Raw genomic sequence first — 18,589 nt, 5'->3', positions numbered from 1 at the left:
TCATTGTGCTTCCTAGATTTGAGTGAGTGATTCCTTCCCCATGTTAAGGAAGTTTTCAGCAGTTATCTCTTCAAATATTTTCTCTGGCCTTTCTCACTTTCTCCTCTTTCTGGCACCCATATAATAAGGATGTTGGTGCATTTACATTTGTCCCAGAGTTATCTTAGATTGTCTTAATTTCTTTTCAGTCTTTTTTCTCCTTTCTGTTCCACTTCAGTGATTTCCTCCAATCTATTGTCCACTTTGATTATTTGTTCTTCTGCTTCCTGTATTCTCCTGTAAGTTCCTTCTAGTGAATTTTTTCTGTGTGTCTTTTAGGGCTGCACCCATGGCATTTGGAAGTTCCCAGGATAGGGGTAGAATAGGAGCTGTAGTTACTGGCCTACAGCACACCCACAACAACACCAGATCTGAGACACTCTGCGATCTACACCATAGTGCATAACGCCAGGTCCTTAACCCACTGAGGAAGGCCAGGGGTCAAACCTATGTCCTCATGGATGCTAGTCAGGTTTGATACTGCTGAGCTACCATGGAAACTCTTCCTTCTAGTGAATTTTTTATTTCAGTTATTGTATTTTGCATCTCTACATGCTTAATCCTTAAATCTTCTATTTCTTTATTCAGTGTTTCTTGTAATTTATCAATCTTCGCTTCCAGTTTATTTCCAAGATCTTGAATCATCTTTATTTATTTTTTACTTTTATTTTTTGTCTTTTTTTTAAGGGCCACACCCACAGCATATGGAGGTTCCCAGGCTAGGGGTCTGAGTGGAGTTGTAGCTGCCAGCCTCTGCCACAGCCATAGCAATGCCAGATCTGAGCCATGTCTGTGACCTACACCACAGCTCACGGCAATCCCAGATCCTTAACCCACTGAGTGAGGCCAGGGATCAAACTCACAACCTCATGGTTCCTAGTTGGATTCAGTTATGCTGCGCCTCGGTGGGAACTCCTTGAATCATCTTTACTATCCATAGTCTAAAGTCTTTTTCATGGAGGTTGGTAATCTCCAGATCAATTAGCTGTTTTTTCTGTTTTTTTTTTTTCTTTTTCTTTTTCCTTTATCTGAGTCATAATTCTCTGCCTTTTCATTTTGTAGAGGTTTTTTGTGTGGTCTCTTTTTTTGCAGACAATATGGTTGTAACCTCTCCTCTCTTGCTTCTGATGTTTGTCTTCCTTGTGGCTGAAGCTGCTAAGGGAGCTTGCTGCAGGCTTCCTGATGGGAGTGACTGATGCCTTCCCACTGGTATGTGGAGCTGATTTTTATCCCTCTGGTGGGTGGGGCTTTGTCTTTGGGTGAGATTTGAGGTGGGTGTGTACCTTGGAGGAGGGGAGTGTCTTTAGGCAGTCTGTTTTCTGATGGGTGGTGCTGTGTTCCCACCTGGTTTGTTGTTTGGCTTGGGGCTTCTAAGCCATGATGGGTAGGGCTATATTTTTCCAAAATGGCCTCTTCTAGAGGAGCTCACACTGGTATTACTCCTGAGACCTTTGCCTCCAATGTCTTTCCCCGACAATGAGCCACCGTTTTCCCAGGAGAGTCTCCAAAAACTGTAGGCAGGTCTGACCTATTCCTATGAAGTCTTACTTTCCAGTCTGTGGGCTGCCCACCTGTGGGTATAGGGTTGCTTACATTGTGTAAGTGCTTCTCCTACCATCTTGATGTAGCCTCCTCTTTGTCTTTTAGAGTAGGATATCTTTTTTGATAGTTCTCAGCCTATTTTGTTGAAGGTTGTTCAGCAGTTGGTTGTAATTTTGTTGTTTTCATGAGAGAAAGTGAGCTATAGTCCTTTCAAAAGCATGAGTTTTTAGATTCCACATATAAGTGATATCATACAATATTTGTCTTTCTCTCTCTGACTTAGCATAAAGTGCTCAAGTTTCATTCATTTTGTGGCAAATGGCAGGATATTGGCCTTTCTCATGTCTGAATAATATTTCATTGTATATATGTAACCACATCTTTTTTTATCCATTCATCCATTAGGCATTTATGTTTCTGTATCTCAGCTATTGTGAATAATGCTTCATAATGGAGTGTGTATAGTGCTTTGAAATCCTATTTTCATGTTTGCTTTGGGTATATTCTCTGAAGTGAAATTGCTGAATCTTATGGTAGATATTTTTTTAATTTTTTGAGGAAACTCCATGCTGTTTTCCATAGTGGCTGGACAAATTTACATCCCACTCAGAATGTTATAAGGGTTCCTTTTTCACTGCATCCTTGCCAGCACCTCTCGTCTTCTTGATGATGCTCATTCTAACGGGTGAATTGGATCTCACTGCGGTTTTGATTTGCTTTTTCCTGATGCTTAGTGATGTTGAGCATGTTTTCTTCTGCCTGTTGGCCATTTTGATGTCCTCTTTGGAAAAATGCCTATTTAGCTCTCTGCCCATCTAGAAACAGGATTTTTTTTTGTTATTGCATTGTATAAAAGTATATTTTGTGGAGTTTTTGATGCTGGTAAAAGCTTTTATTTATGGAATTATTTTAGATTTGATTCATTCTTCCAGTGTTCCAGATATATTTTTGAAGAAATTTCTTTTAAAAATGACATGTCTGGAGTTCCTGTCCTGGTTCAGCTGAAATGAATCTGACTAGTATCCATGAGGATGCAGGTTTGATCCCTGGTCTCACTCAGTGGGTTAAGGATCCAGTGTTGCTGAGAGCTGTGGTGTAGGTTGGTGGCTGTAACTCTGATTCGACCCCTAGCCTGGAAACCTCCATATACTGCAAGTGCAGCCCTAAAAGACCAAAAAAAAAAAAAAAAAAGACATGTCTATGTCTCATTAGAAAATAAATTTAAAAAGGATAGAAAATATCTATACAAATATCTCTAATGGCATTTGTTTGGAAGCAAGCAAGCAGACACTCACCCCACCCCTAGCCTTTTTTTTTTTTTTTTTTTTTTGCCTTTTTAGGGCTGCACGCATGGTATATGGAAGTTCCCAGGCTAGGGGTTGAACTGGAGCTGTAGCTGCTGGCCTACACCAGAGCCATGGCAATGCCAGACTGGAGCTGCATGTCTGACCTATGACCTACACCACAGCTTGTGGCAATGCCGGATCCTTAATGCACTGAGCAAGGCAGGGATGGAACCCACATCCTCATGAATATTAGCCAGGTCCTTAGCCTGCTGAGCCACAATGGGAACTCCAAGAGACCCATTTTTACCTGATCATTATGCATAATGCAATAAATGGAAGACATCTTTGTGAACAAAACAGTGAACTTAAGATTTTATTCCCCTGGATTTTCTGGCACCCATGTGAACACTGATCATTGAAGGGAAATGAAAGCAGAATTGCCAGACCCTTGATTTTTTTTTAATAATTAAAAAAATTGTATATTGGCGTATAGTTGATTTACAATGTTGTGTTAGTTTCAGGTATATAGCAAAGTGACTCGGTTATACATAGATATATTCTTTTATATATTCTTTTCCATTATGGTTCATCACAGGATATTGAATATAGTTCCCTGTGCAATATAGTAGGACCTTGTTGGTTATCTATTTTATATATAGCAGCATGTATATGTTAATCTCAAACTCCTAATTTATCCCTCTAACGTTTCCCCTTTGGTAACTATAAGTTTGTTTTCTAAGTCTGTGAATCTGTTTCTGTTTTGTAAATAAGTTATTTGTATCATTTAAAAATTTAGATTCTGCATAAAAGTGATATATGATACATATCTTTCTCTCTCTGCCTTATTTCGCCTAGTGTGATAATCTCTAGGTTCATCCATGTTGCTGGGAATGGCATTATTTTGTTATTGTTTTAATGACTGAGTAGTATTCCGTTGTATACATATACCACATCTTTATCCATTCCTCTGTCAGTGGACATTTAGGTTGTTTTCCTGTCTTGGCTATTGCAAACAGTGCTACAATGAACATTGGGATGCTTGTATTTTTTCAAATTATGGTTTTCTCTGAATAGATGCCCAGGTGTGGCATTGCTGGATCATGTGGTAGCTCTATTTTCAGTTTTTGGAGGACCTTCCATGCTGTTGTCCGTCGTGGTTGTACTAATTCACATTCCCACCAACAGCGTAAGGGAGGGTTCCCTTTTCTCCACACCCTTACCAGCATTTATTGTTTGTAGATTTTTTGATGGTCATTCTGACTGGTGTGAGGTAATACCTCATTGTAGCTTTGATTTTCATTTCTCTAATCATTAGTGATGTTAAGCATCTTTTCATGTGCTTTTTGGCAACGTGTATGTCTTCTTTGGAGAAATACCTATTTAGATCTTCTGCCCATTTTTTGATTGGCTTGTTTGTTTTTTTGATATTGAGCTGCAGGAGGTGTTTGTCTATCTTGGAGATTAATCCCTTGTTGGTCGCTTTGTTTGCAAATATTTTCTCCCATTCTGTGGGTTGTTTTTTGTTGTGCTTATGGTTTCCTTTGCTGTGCAAAAGCTTTTAAGTTTAATTAGGTCCCATTTGTTTCTTTTTGTTTTTATTTTAATTACTCTAGGAGGTGGATCCAAAAAGATGTTGCTGGAATTCTGTTTTGGTACAGAGGGTTAAATATCCAGCATTGTCACTGCAGTGGCTTGGGACACTGCTGTGGGGCACAGGTTCAATGTGCGTGGGCATAGCCAAAAAAAAAAAAAAAAAAAAAAAAGAGCGATATTGCTGTGATTTATGTCCAAGAATGTTCTGTCTTATTTTCCTCTAAGAGTTTTAAAGTATCTGGCCTTAAATTTGGGTATTTAAACTATTTTGAGTTATTTTTGTCTATGGTATTGGGGAATATTCTAATTTTATTCTTTTACATTTGGCTGTCTAGTGTTTTCAGCAGCACTTACTGAAGAGACTGTCTTTTCTCCACTGTATATTCTTGCCTCCTTTGTCATAGATGAATGACCATAGGTGTGTGGGTTTATCTCTGGGTTTTCTATTCTGTCCATAAAAATATATTTTGGGAGTTCCCATCATGGTGCAGCAGAAACAAACCTGACTAGGAACCATGAGGTCACTGGTTCGATCCCTGGCCCTGCTCAGTGGGTTAAGGATCCGGTGTTGCCTTGAGCTGTGGAGTAAGTTGCAGATGTGGCTTGGATATGGTGTTGCTGTGGCTCTGGCATAGGCCAGCAGCAACAGCTCTGATTAGACCCCTAGCCTGGGAACCTCCATATGCTGTGGGTGTGGCCCTAAAAAGACAAAAAAGACTAAATAAATAAAGCACCCAGGGAGGCAACAAACAAGCAAAATATATGTATATATTTTGAATATTAAAACCCTTTTCCAATATACAGTTTGAAAATTTTTTCTCCCATTCTGCAGGTTGTATTTTTCTTTTTGTTCACTGTGTCTTTTGCTCTGCGTAAGCTTTTGAGTTTGATACAGTCCCATTTGTCGATTTTTGCCTTTGTTGCTTGTGCTTTTGGTATCATGTGCAAAAAATCATTGCCAAAATCATGGTCAAATAACTTCCTCCAGTTTCCTTCTAGGAGTATTTCTTAAACAGGAGGTTTCCTGAAAGTTTCCAGCCTTCTACACCAACTTTCAAGTTGTCAGTGATGGATGAGTAGGGATAAGTGTCCAGTTGTGTGTTGCTAAATGTTTGATAATCAGCTCTTCGGAGCTCTGATTTGTACGTTTGCCAATTTCTGTGGTGTGAATACTCCCACCATGGCCAATTTCAAAAATAAACAGTTTAACAATTGGCTCACAAACTTCCTGAAAATTTAATGGTTGGCTCTCTTGAGCTGGTACATGCTGGTTTAAGCACACAACTGGATACTGTTCTATTTGCCCTCTGAGGACTGGGAAGACAGAAATTTTTATATACAATGTAATAAGCTCTCTAAAGTATAGTGTTACATTCTGAATCTCCCGCAAACCCATGGAACCAGTGAGATTACAGACACAGAAGCACTGATTATCTAGAGAAGTCTTCCTGTGCTTACTGGGAGCACCTGCCCAGCTACAGCAGAGAGAAGTGTGACGGTGGGGCAGGGAGGCTGCCTCTTTCCTCCTCAGGAAGGCAGTGTAGGGGAGAATATAGGAGCATAGGATGGTTTTGGTAGATATCGGTCTCACTGAAAGTTAGATCAAGATACAATGACTTCAGTTCAGATTCACATCCAGAGCCGATCTACTAACACACACACTTTCCTCTTAAAGTGTATTTTATGTACAGGGTTTGGCATGTACTTTAGTGATTAGAATGAAATCCCCCAAGAGGATCTGTAGCCTTCATCACACACTGCCTACTAAAGTGTCAAGGATTCCAAAAGGCACTACAATTTTATAGGATAAAATTCCTAGTATACCTGTAAAGGTATAACCTAACTGTACCATAGAGTGGGTGGAAGACCAGGTGGGGCAAAGAGCTCCTGGAAGCCCTAAGGGTTCAGGAAATGACCTTCCAGTGGGATACGGAAAGCAAGGAAAGGGCAGAAGCTTGAGAGATGACAGCTTTTAAACATACGAATTTCCTTCTTCCTGGGCTTTTTGGGAACTGAGAAAGATGTGTAGTTGTGGAAGCACAGGTGCCCAGAAATCCTGGGAAGCAGCTCCTGCAGCAGGATCCACCTGTGACATGAGACAGTGTCAGCTGAGGGAGCAATTGGTAGACAGCCCTGAGTTCTGTCCATTCATCGAATACCTTGATTGAAGATCTAAATCCTGAATTTTGAAGCAACATACATGTGTATGTCAGAGGCTTTCATGTGAGAGGTAGCCTGAACTCCTCCACATCTCATATTGATCATTGTATTTGCTGACTACTGAAGTCATAATGAAACGGTAATGACTGTTTATCCTTTATTTATGATATAAGATATTTCCAGGAATTCTGGAATAGGAGAATACATTGCTACCCAGAAATAGTCCTTGAAACAAAAATCTAAGTGAATTTATAAAAATCAAGTAAGTTTCAGAGTTTCCGTCGTGGCTCAGAGGTTAAGGAACCTAATATCCATGAGGACGCAGGTTCAACTCAGTGGGCTAGGGATCTGGTGTTGCTGTGGCTGTGGTATAGGCAGGTGGCTACAGCTTCAATTGGACCCCTAGCCTGGGAACCTCCATATGCTGCAGGTGCAGTTCTAAAAAAAAAAAAAAATCAAGTTTCTGTCCAGTACATACAGCAATGCTGCTGGTACCAATGCAGGTAGGGTGTATGTTGTGTGCAGTTTCTTGAGTTGTAGGGGGGCCTATGTGACCCATCAACACTGCTGTCTTTGTCATGTAAGAGGCATTCAGCCAGTGAAAATTTACTGGATAGCAACTACATGCCAGGTACTCAGATTATACAGATTGTGCTGACATAGTCCTTTAGGCTCAGTAAGATGACATTCCACTAGGGGGAGCCAAATATACAAGTAAACACAGTAAGTGTGTGGAAGGTGCTGGGCTAGAATTCTGGGCAGAACTGGACAAATCTGGCCCCAGGATGAGTCAGGAAAAGTCCCTTATAGGGAAGGTGTGCCAAGCAGTGTTTCTGAGGCTCCTTACCTAAAATAAGGCAGCTGCTGAAGTTAGCATGGAAACTGTTAGGCTTCTGCCTGAAGTTAGCTGGAGAGATAGATAGAAGATGAGCCCTTTGGCCTGAGCCTTTTGATTGATGCATATGCTCAAACTCACACCTCAGCAAAAAAAGATCCCCCTGCAAGCTGAACATGGACCCCGCAGAGAACAGCATACACACACCATCAAAGACTGAGCAATATCTGGTTTTTAGAAATTATCTCTTCTTTATTGCCACATTCATATAAAAAGTTTGGTATATGGGGTGGGTAAAAGAAAGCCACAGTGTATAAAAAGAAAACTGTAGGAAGTTAAAAAATATATGGCTTTAGTGTTTGGAAAAGCAGTTGTGGATTGCTTCCTCGGTTTAGTTATCCAGGCGATCGAAATTCTGGGTCTGAAACTCTTGGAAGTCCTCTGGGATGGTGTCTGCAAGGGAGAACAGGCACAGGAGGTTAGGCCCACTCCCGCCCCACGCCCCCCAGCCCGCATCCCTGTGCCTCTTGCGCTGGGAGGCTGCCTGCAGGGGTCGCTGTGGGCCCACCCAGCAAGGCTCCCAGAGACCCAGCAGTCGTTTTCCACCTCAGGCTGCTCTGGGAATTGTTGGCTTAAAGCCCAGGAGCTCTCATTCACAGGCCTAAAGAAAATTAGCAGACAGAGTGGATTTTTGGAGTTTATGATTCTTTTTGAGCTGGAGGAAAATAGAGTGCCTGTCAATTAAACCTGATTGACTCTCTCATTGAACCCCAAATCTTAAGCCAAGCAGTGTAATTCTCTTGGTCTCAATTTCCCCACCTATCAAAGGGGAGAAAGGAGATCCACCTTTTACTTGGATTACACAGCGATGATCAGGTTTCGGTGAATACGGGGCATGAACTTTGGGTTTTGGGGGCGGTGGGTGGGGCTATGCTATAAAATAAGGGGGCGTTATTTTTTTCTAGTAGAAACACTGTGCAGTAACAAGGCTATATGGTACCATTGCAGCGATACTTGAGGTTGGACCAGATGATGTTTTCCTGGGAGAAGCAGAACACGCCAAGCCGGCCTCCACGCATGGTGGTGTCTATGGTGACCCCGGAGTCAGCCACCAACTCGGAGCCCTCATAAAATCGCACCCTGCAGACAACACAGCCAGAGTGAGGCTCCATGAAATGCAAACCAAGGTCAGGGGGAAGTGCCCAACATGAGGTTCAGGGGCCCCACTTCTTATCCACTTGCGTCTCTGCTCTATTTCATACCACACCCTTCACAGACCTGCACTGGGCTCCTGGGGCTGTGCTCCCCCCTTTCCCTACTAGACTGGGACCATGTGCCTATGTCCTCTCCTCTTCTCTCTCCAAAGGCCTAGCGTGATGATAGGCACAGAATCCAACTCCACGGGTAAATGCTGATGAATTAAAGAGAAATCGCAACGGGACCCAGGACCTGGGTTTTGTGACTTCCCTGTCCGGTGAGGTACCCTGCCCCAGACATCATGGTTAAAAAATGCTGCTCTTGGAGTTCCAGTCATGGCTCAGTGGTAACAAACCTGACTCGTGTCCATGAGGCCATGGGTTCGATCCCTGGTCTTGCTCAGTGGGTTAAGGATCTGGTGTGGCCATGAGTTGCATGTAGGTCATAGATGGGGCTCATATCCCACGTTGCTGCAGCTGTGGCCTAGGCCAGCAGCTGTAGCTCTGACTGGACCCTTAGCCTGCGAGCTTCCATATGCTGCAGGTATAGCCCTAAAAAAAGAGTTTAGAAAACCTCACAAAAAACGCTGCTCTTCCCTAGGCTTGACTGGTATCAGTTGGTGGAATCCCGGAGCAGTGATTCTCCTACACCCCCGCAGCAGCGTTTCAGAAGTTTGTGGGGGCATTTTGAGCTGTTGCCATGGTCCTTAGTGACAGAAGCCTGGGATGCTAAGTGGCTACAAGGCCCTGGAGACACTTGATTGTTCAATCAATGTCTGTCCTACTCCAGACCCTTTTGGGGGTCTCCTCCAGGCACTGGGTGAGGTGAAGAGCCTGTTTATAGTCATCTGGGCCTAGAATCTCTTGCTTATATGTGAACACCAAGTATTTTTTTTGCACTAATAGGAACTGATTTTCCAGGGTAAATTGAGAAACTGTTGAGTACAGTTGACCCTGAAACAACACAGGTTTGAACTGTATGGGTCCACTTACATGCAGACTTTTTCCCCATAAATACTACTTTACTACATGATTGGAGGGGGATTGAGTCTGTAGATAGATAAGAACTTGAGCATCTATGGATCTTGGTATCCATGGAAGGTCCTGGAACTTATCTCCCGTGTTGTTCAAAGGTACTTGAACTTGGTTTTGTTTGAAAATTCAGAGCTGTCCACCACTTTAGAAATGCACACATCACCCCTGGCAACGCCACTGTTGTGTCCTCAACACAACATCTATACAGGACTTCACCTCCTTGGTGATTCTAGGTACAGGTGCAAATGTCCATCTCATTTTGTGTTTTGGTATGGTTGGGTCAAAGCATTGAAAGGATTTTGTTATAAATTTTTATTTCAGTAGTAGGGATCAGGTTTTCCACAATTATATGGGCAGGGAGCTTATATTTTCTGTGATTTCATTTTGGGACAGAAGAAGGGGCCTTTCAGTGTATTTGTTGTAAAAGAGGGGCCTTAAACTTAATAGGGCTGAGAAAATGATTATTTTACTACAAGACAAGCAGATCACATTTGAGGTAATTTCTCCAAGAAGAACAAAATATGAATTAGCCCTCATGATCTCCATTTTTCCACTAGGCTGCTTTCCTGCCCAGGTCGGGAAAACATGATCAGCCTCCCTTCCTAAAAGCACTACATGAGCTGGCGTGGGTGTTGATCTGCAAGTCTGAGGCATGAAAAAGAAAGAAAACCAACTAAATTCCAAAGATGGATTCGTAAGGCATCCTAGCTTCTGAGAACAGTTGTTTTTTATGCTTATTTTTGGTCTTGTTCTAGGGCCGCACCTGTGGCATATGGAGGTTACCAGGCTAGGGGTCTAATCGGAGCTGTTGCTGCTGGTCTACACCACAGCCACAGCCAAGCCGGGTTTGCGACCTACACCGCAGCTCCTGGCAACGCCAGATCTTTTAACGCACCGAGCGAGGCTAGGGATCAAACCTGCAACCTCATGTTCCTAGTCGGATTCGTTAACCACTGAGGGAACTCCTGAGAGTAGCTGTTTTTTAAACAGTCCTACAAGGAAGTGAGACAGATGACACTGGCTCCCATGAGGACTGGTTCAGACCAGACACTGGGTCAGGCACGAAGGAGAATGAGATAAAAAAGACACGGGTGCTGCCCTGGTGGACTTATCAGACCACAGGGGGCTCATGCAGCATGAAATGTTCTCAGGTAAGTGATGATACAGGTGCCCCCAAGGGACCTCGTGGGAGTGTGGCTGGGGTCGGCGTGGCAGAGGGGAATCATGGATCCAGTGCCCGAGGCCTCCCCCCACAGAAGGTCCTTCCACCCCCAGTTTGGCCCTAATGTCCAGGCAGTCAGGGCTGGGGTGTCTGATGGGTGAATCAGAAATCACAACACGACCCAGCGGCTTTGTGATGCCAGCTGTCGGGTGAGTTCCCCGGACCAGACATCAAAGTTAAATATCACTGCCCTTCCCCAGGTCTGACTGGAATCAGTTGGTGGACTCCCAGAGCAGTGATCCTCCTTGGGAGGGCCCGCACCCCCGCAGCAGTGTTTTAGAAATTTGTGGGGGCATTCTGGGCTGTCACTGGGATACTTAGAGTTCTCCCACCTCTCTTCTGGGAGCCTGATGTCTGGGCACGCCCTCCAGGACCATCTGCTCAGGGAAGCGAAGGCTCCTCGATGCAGAAGGAGGGTGCGCTCTGCTCCCGGTGCCCAGAAGGACGGGGTACCCCCACCTACCTGATGTAGCCCACCTGGGGCCGGTGCTGCAGGAACCAGCGATAGGACACCTTGTCCTTCCAGCCCACGTTCCTGGAGTCCTTCCACAGCAGCCTGACCTGGTCACTGGTGTCCCCCGTGTGCCACAGGGAGTTGCGGAGATGCTCCCCTGGTCCTGTCTTAGACTTAACTGCCTGGACAATGACATGTGCGAGGTCTTAGAACAACACACAGACCACCCTTCCCACATCCCTAGGGTGGGGAGTAGGTGGGAATTCATGGGGTTAGGGTCCGGTGGCTTTGGATCTGGGCACGAAGCAAAAACCCTGAAATGCCATTTCTACTGCAGTGACCCTCAACCTTCTGGTGATCAGCTGTGGATGCATTCCACTGGCCCAGTCCATGTTCTTCCTGCTGTAGAGCCATTGCTCCCCCATGTGGCAGTGAGGACTCTGACATCTGCCTTTCCATGTGCCAGGGGTGATGGAGGCAGCCTTCCCACACGAAGCTGGCCACATCAAGGAAACACACGAGCCCGTTTCCTGAATGGGTACCCCCCAAATCTTCCCCACCTCTTGGGCCTTACTGGGCTGACATTCTCACCCTCAGCCCCCCAGCCTGGAGCACGTCGCTCGCACACGGGAGTGGAGGCAAAGTCCCGGGTGGGCTCCAGTGTTCCCTGTCTTGAACGCGAGTGCAAATGTATCCATTTCTCAAAGAAATGCCATTCGGGGTAAGACAGAATTGAAAAGGAGGGTGAAGTGCCCCTGAAAAAAGGGCGATTCACCTTGAGCTGGATGCCGGGTTCTGCAACGGCTCGGAATGGGGTGGCCTGCCAGTATGTCTGCTCTGTCTGCTTCCACATGACCACGTAGAAGCTGGAGCTGTCTTGGTAACCGAAGATAAAGCCGGCATAGTCATCGTCCGTTTGGGTGTTGACGTGGAAGGTCCCTTCGAAGTCAACCCCATTAAAAGCCGTGTAGCCTGTAGAGATCAGAAGATGATGAGAAAAAAAACACAAGCCACCGGAGCAGCGGGAAAGCATGCATCTGACACAAGTGCTGACGGAGCTCCAAGACTTACCCACGGCCAGGCCGGGATCGCTGTTCATGGTCTGCACGATCTCCATGCCCTGCAGAGAGAGTCGAGGGAGTTAGGAGCAACCTCAGAGGGGATGGAATAAGCTCAAGGGAGCCCAGAATCTCGAGGAATCACTGGTCAGTGATGCCTGATCTCCAGCTGAAGATTTCATCATCCGAGGAATCTGTTCTACCCATGTAGGTGCTCAGAGAAAACACACAGCTGCAGAAAACCAAACAAAACAGGAGTGCCTGCTGTGGTGCATCGTGTTAAGGATCCGGTGTTGTCTCTGCAGTGGCATGGGTTGGCCCAGCACAGCGGGTTAAGGATCTACCATTGCTGTAGCTGTGGTGGAGGTCCCAGCTGCAGCTTGGATTTAATCCCTAGCCCAGGAACTGCCATATGCCATGGGTGTGGCCATAAAAGAAAAAAAACAAAAACAAAAAAACAGAAAATGTCCAAACTTGAATAGAAATAGTTGTGCTAAAACTGTCACTTAAGCTGATTCAATAAACCCTTTGAGAACTGCTTCTAATGAATGTGACCTGCTGGGTGACACTGGGACATCTTCTAGGCCTCCCTGTGCCTGCCTTCTTTTGTGAAACAAGGACGAGGGCACATGGGAGGCAGTCTACTGCAGAGATGAGGAGCAGGGCTCTAGGGTCAGGCTGCCCAGGTCCTAAACCCAACAATCTTAGCTGCTACGTGCAGCAAAGGGCTACCCTGAGGGATCATTCAAGTCTTCGAAGACTTGACCTCATCATGTGTACAATGAGGCTCATGAAAATGCCCTGTCACAGGGCTGTTGTAAGGAATAAATGTGACATGGAACAGTGTCTGGCTCAAGTCAGCACCCTGGAAATGTCCCGTACTGTTCTCAGAAGGACCTGTGCTGAGCCATTGCCGATCCCATGACACGCACCTGGTTCAGGACCACCCAATTGGGATCGATCTGGGCGTCCCCTTCAGGGTCCAGGACCACAGTCTGGTAGGCCCTGAAGTCGGTCAGGGTGACCTCGGCATTCTCCGGGCAGACGTCGATACGGTCAATGACCTGGTCCTGGTCAAAGTCGGTCTCGCAGATGTCTCCCACACCGTCGCCTGGGGCGGGAGGGGAGGAAGAGGGGAGCTGGATAACGCCTACAAACCCCGCGACACCCTCTCCATGACAGGGAGAGGCTGAACAAGGAGCAGACAAAGCCCAACCCCAGCTCCGGGCCTCAGTTTGCAACCCGCATGGAAAGAGTATCTTAGGATCAGCCTCACCCTGGAGCCCAGCTGTTCAAAGCTGAACTGACAAGAAGCCCTGGGTGTCCTCTAGGACAGAGGTTTCACCAACTGGTGGCTCTTAAGCCTGACCTCACCTAAGCAAATGTCTACAGTACTTTCTGGTCTGTGATGCTAAAAAGCAGGGAAATTATTGTTGCCAAAATCTCTCCATGAGTAATTTACAGTGATCCTTAGGATGGATCTAGTCCGCAGTATGTTCCGTCCAGCTTGACAGGATGATATTAAAATTTGTATTTGCTTAAAACTACAATGAGATGTCACCTCACACCAGAATGGCCATCATCAAAAGGTCTACAAACAACACTGGAGAGGGTGTGGAGAAAAGAGAACCCTCCTTCACTGTTGGTGGGAATGTAAGTTGATGCAGCCACTACGGAGAACAGTATGGAGGTTTCTTAAAAAAACTGGGAATACCCGTTGCGGCACAGTGGAAATGAATCTGACCAGTATCCATGAAGATGCAGGTTCTATCCCTGGCCTTGCTCCATGGGTTAAAAGATTGGCATTGTTGTGAGCTATGGGGTAGGTTGAAGACATGGCTCAGATCCCGCAGCTGGCAGCTCTAGCTCCTACTGGACCCCTAGCCTGGGAACTTCCATATGCTGCAGGCACAGCCCTAAAAAGCCAAAAAAAACCAAACAAACAAACAAACAAAAAAAACCTCCAAATCCCCCCAAAACAATAACGAAAAACAAGCTAACAAACCCCAAAACGAAAAAACTAAATACAGAACCAACATATGATCCAGCAATCCCACCCCTGGGTATTCCCAGAAGAAAAGCATAATTTGAAAAGATACATGCAGTGTTTACACTATATACAATAGCCAAGACATGGAAAGCAACCTAAATGTCCAGCAAGAGAGGACTGGATAAAGAATATGTGGCACATATGTATAATGGAATATTAGCCATAGAAAGGATGAAACAATGCCATTTGCAGCAACATGGATGGACCTAGAGATTATCATACTGAGTGAAGTCAGAGAAAGATCCATCATATGAGATCACAAATATGTGGAATCTAATAAAAGTGAAACAAAAAAGAACTTATTCCATAAAACAGAAACAGACTCAAAGATTTTGAAACCACATGTATGGTTACCAAAGAGGAAATGTTGGAAGGGGGGACTGCCTATACACACCACTCACTGTATACAAAATCAGTAAGTAATAAGGACCTGCTGTAGAGCCCAGGGACATCTACTCAGCACTGTGAAATAACCCACAAGGGGAAAGAATTGGAAAAGGAATGGCTATATGTGTAACTGAGTCACCTTGCTATACACCTGATACTGTACAACACTGTTGTCGACTAGACTCCAATAAAATCTATTTTAGGAGTTCCCATTGTGGCGCAGTGGAAATGAATCCGACTAGGAACCGTAAGGTCTTGGGTTCGATCCCCAGCCTTGTTCAGTGGGCTAAGGATCCCGCGTTGCCATGAGCTTTGGTGTAGGGTGCAGACGCAGCTCGGATCTGGCGTTGCTCTGACTGTGGTGTTGACTGGCAGCTGTAGCTCTGACTGGACCCCTAGCCTGGGAACCTCCATATAATGTGGGTGCGGCCCTGAAAAGCTAAAAATAAAAATAAATTTTTTTATTGAAAAAAATTGCATTTGCACAGCTGGGGACAAGCATGCCCTCACCACCATCCTCACTGCTCTGCTGTCTCACTTCTGGCTTTGTGCATATTTTTCCTTAGCAGCTTGGCCCCTGCAGCCATCAGGGTTTATGAACCCCCGACTACCTGCTGTCCCCGACACTGGGGCTGCCGTACTTCCTCTCCGCCCTGCTCCTTCCCTGTGACTCCTAGTGAAAGGCGCGAGAAAGATGGCAGAGCGGCTCTCCAAGCCCTGAGTGGGCGCCCGGGCTGCTTTCCCGCCCCATGTGGCCTCATCCTGGGGCTGCACAGATGCAGCTCCTCTCTGAGAGCTGGAAACCGGTGTCTACGGGACGCCTCCTGTCCACACAAGCAGAGGCTGCTCAAAGAAGCTGGGAGAGGGGCCACTACGTGCCTGGCTGAAGGGAGCCCTGGGCTGAGCCCACTTACTGTTGCTGTCCTCCTGGCCTGGGTTGGGGACCAGCCGGCAATTGTCCGGTCCAGGGGGCACCAGGTCTGGGATGCCGTCATTGTCATCGTCGTCATCACACTCGTCGCCAATTCCATCCTTGTCAGTGTCCAGCTGGGCACTGTTAATGACAGTGGGGCAGTTGTCCGTGCTGTCCTGGTGCCCGTCTCCGTCACTGTGGGAGAAAGGAGAGGTGGTTGGCGTCACCGATCGGCAGAGGGCACAACAAGAGGGAGAGCTGGGGTTTGGGGTCGTAACCCCTTGGTCTTTTATCAAACCCACAGGTCCCTGGATGAGGCCACCAGATGGGGCTCAGAGACCATTTCCCACATCTTCAACCTGTTGGAACAAGTAGGTCATTTCTTGCTCAAGGTGATAACGGTCGATGTCTGTGATGTTGTGACCAGGTCCTCCTAACCATCCTGGTGTGATGGTGACCCCCGACTGAGAGAACGTGGGAGGGGAACACAGGGACAGCGGAGCCATCTGCTTGCCCTGAGTCCTGGCGTAGCCACACACTGGTATGTGGCCCCAGATGTGACACCTGACCCCCCTACAGCTCTGCGTCCTCATCTATACAATGGGAATAAGAACAGCCTACCTCGGGCATTCTCGTTGTGGCTCAGCGGATTACAAACCCAACTAGTACACATGAGGTTGTGGGTTCGATCCCTGGCCTTGCTCAGTGGGTTAAGGACCTGGCATTGCCGTGAGCTGTGGTGTAGGATGCCACTGTGGCTCGGATCCTGCACTGCTGTGCCAGGCTACAGCTCCGATTTATCCCCTAGCCTGGGAACTTCCACATTCTGTAGGTGCAGCCCTAAGAAAAAAGCAAAAAAAAAAAAAAGGAAGAGCCTACTTACAGTGGTGTTATGAAGATGAAATGATTAGAATTTTGCATGTTGCATTTAAACATATTAAGTATTTTTAAATATTCCTAGGGGTCGGCCCTTGGGAAGCCTGATGGCGTTTCCTTGCCGATACTCTTCGCTGTGTCTGGTGAGTAGATGAGAAGGATCAGAGGTAAAGGTGCAGGGAGAAGGGCAAGGAGAGCAGGGCCGCCCTTCCCGAAAACCAAGCACCCAGGCTGGGCTCGGTCCTGGTCTAATGCACCTCTTAGAAGCCTCATTCACTACCCCTGACATTTCTTCTTTCCCGGCCGAGGCCATCTGAGGATGAGGCTGCCCTGTCCCCGGGCTTCCCCAAGTGGACGGAGGCCTCCCATGGTCACTATGGATTAGAGCGAATACTCCCTTGACCACCTCCACCCATGGCCCATCCTGGGCCAGAAACTGACCCCACACCGTCCATGCTGGGATGAGGAAGAGGGGCCAGGGCCAGTCCCTGCCCTTCAGGCCACAGCACTTCCCGGATGGGTCCCAGAGGAGGAGAGGTCAACCCGGACAAGCCAAAGATGATGGGGCTCCAAGAGTGGAATTCCTAGGCATGTGGAGAGCTGCTTTCCAAATCACAAGACGGAGCTATTTCCATTAGCAGCCATTCCATACAGCCCTGAACATTTTGATGCAAAACCAAGCAGTTTCTGTCCTCAAGTTTATGGGAATGAAAATGAAGCGGAACGAGTCACTTATTTTAGGCAAACAGCTAGAGGCTGGTGGGACGGGATATTTTAGAAATCACTTAGATGGCAAGCAGAGTGCAGGACGACCTGCAGCAGGGGACATTCTGATGTGCATCACTGAGGGAAGTTGTCAGGGTACCAGACCCACCTTCCACTCAAAAGTACAGACATCCTAGGTCAGACTGTCACCGTCTTGCCTCTCCTCTTGCTGTGACAATAATAATACCACAGCTACCATTTTCTGCAGGTCACCTGAGGGCCAGCACCATGCCTGGAGCTTTGCCTGTGTTATCTTTTATTTTCACCATCACTTGCCAGATGCATTAATCCTCTACTTTGCAGAGGAAGAAATTGAGACGCAGAGACTGAGAAGTATGTTTAAGGTCACTGGCATGTACTCTGCGGCAAGGATGCGGAACACAAGGACAGAGATGGGACTTTATAGGAGCCATCCTTGAGCAAAGCTGGGCTTGAGAGCTGCTGACGGTAGGGCAGCCTCTAAGAAGGGGCTGGGAAGGGAGGCTACGTTTCTTCCTGCTTTGCCTTGTAGACATTTGCCTTTCCCCCTCTCATCCCTGCCCTGCTGCCCTGTGATTATTTATGGAGATGAAAGGGTTTGACGTCTTGGACTACAGGTGCCTCGACGGCAGTGATGTTCATTTTGATGTTCCTCTGGCATCTGATCCAGCCCCATGTCATAACGTAGGGACTCCATCCCTGTGGGGCTAGATGCATTGACAATGTTCATCTGCATAGAACTGTTTCTCCCAAATAAAGAAAACCAAGTGAAAAAATCCCAAGGATTGGAATGAATTAACAGTGATCCCTCAGCAAACTCACAGCTTTCTATTTGGGGATGATGGTGAGGCTTTCCTGAGCTGAAAGAATTGAAGAGCAAATGAGCTCCTATCTATGGAGTGCTACCTATGTAACAGCAACTGTGATATGTACTTTCCATCACTTAACTCAAGCTGGACAGTAGTCCCAGGAGTTACGCTCCACTGTCACCCCTCTTCTACAGATGAGAAAAAACTGAGACAAAGAGATTAGGTAACTTGCCTGAGATTAAGGGATGTGTACGTGGCGGAGCTGGGATTTCTATGAGCTGTGTCACTCCAGAGCCCCTCTCTAAAGCATGACGCTATGCTGCCTCTCCTATAACAGATGCTCAGTTGTGTGAGCACTGAGTGGCCCTTCCTGATTCTGTCACTGCCCCC

At 46.3% G+C, this 18,589-nt stretch overlaps 1 protein-coding gene across 1 annotated transcript in view; it reads right to left on the bottom strand.

Annotated features, from left to right (window-relative positions):
- Positions 1 to 7,683: 7,683 nt before the first annotated feature.
- Positions 7,684 to 18,589, bottom strand: part of THBS4 (thrombospondin 4) — a 51,254-nt gene continuing 40,348 nt past the window's right edge. Inside the window, exons 16-22 of the mRNA XM_021084490.2 lie at positions 15,772 to 15,965; positions 13,353 to 13,531; positions 12,434 to 12,482; positions 12,138 to 12,334; positions 11,372 to 11,544; positions 8,456 to 8,595; positions 7,684 to 7,908 (exon numbers count right to left, since the gene is read on the bottom strand). Coding sequence (XP_020940149.2) covers positions 7,847 to 7,908; positions 8,456 to 8,595; positions 11,372 to 11,544; positions 12,138 to 12,334; positions 12,434 to 12,482; positions 13,353 to 13,531; positions 15,772 to 15,965 — 994 coding nt within the window. The 3' untranslated portion in view covers positions 7,684 to 7,846. The remainder of the gene's footprint in view (positions 7,909 to 8,455; positions 8,596 to 11,371; positions 11,545 to 12,137; positions 12,335 to 12,433; positions 12,483 to 13,352; positions 13,532 to 15,771; positions 15,966 to 18,589) is intronic.

Source organism: Sus scrofa, chromosome 2 (genome assembly GCF_054392235.1).
Source record: "Sus scrofa isolate SSC_HxYL_T2T_F1_AM1 chromosome 2, Sscrofa_HxYL_maternal_Yorkshire_Landrace_v2.0, whole genome shotgun sequence".
Lineage (NCBI taxonomy): Eukaryota > Metazoa > Chordata > Mammalia > Artiodactyla > Suidae > Sus > Sus scrofa.
This window is presented reverse-complemented; position numbering and strand designations above follow the sequence as displayed.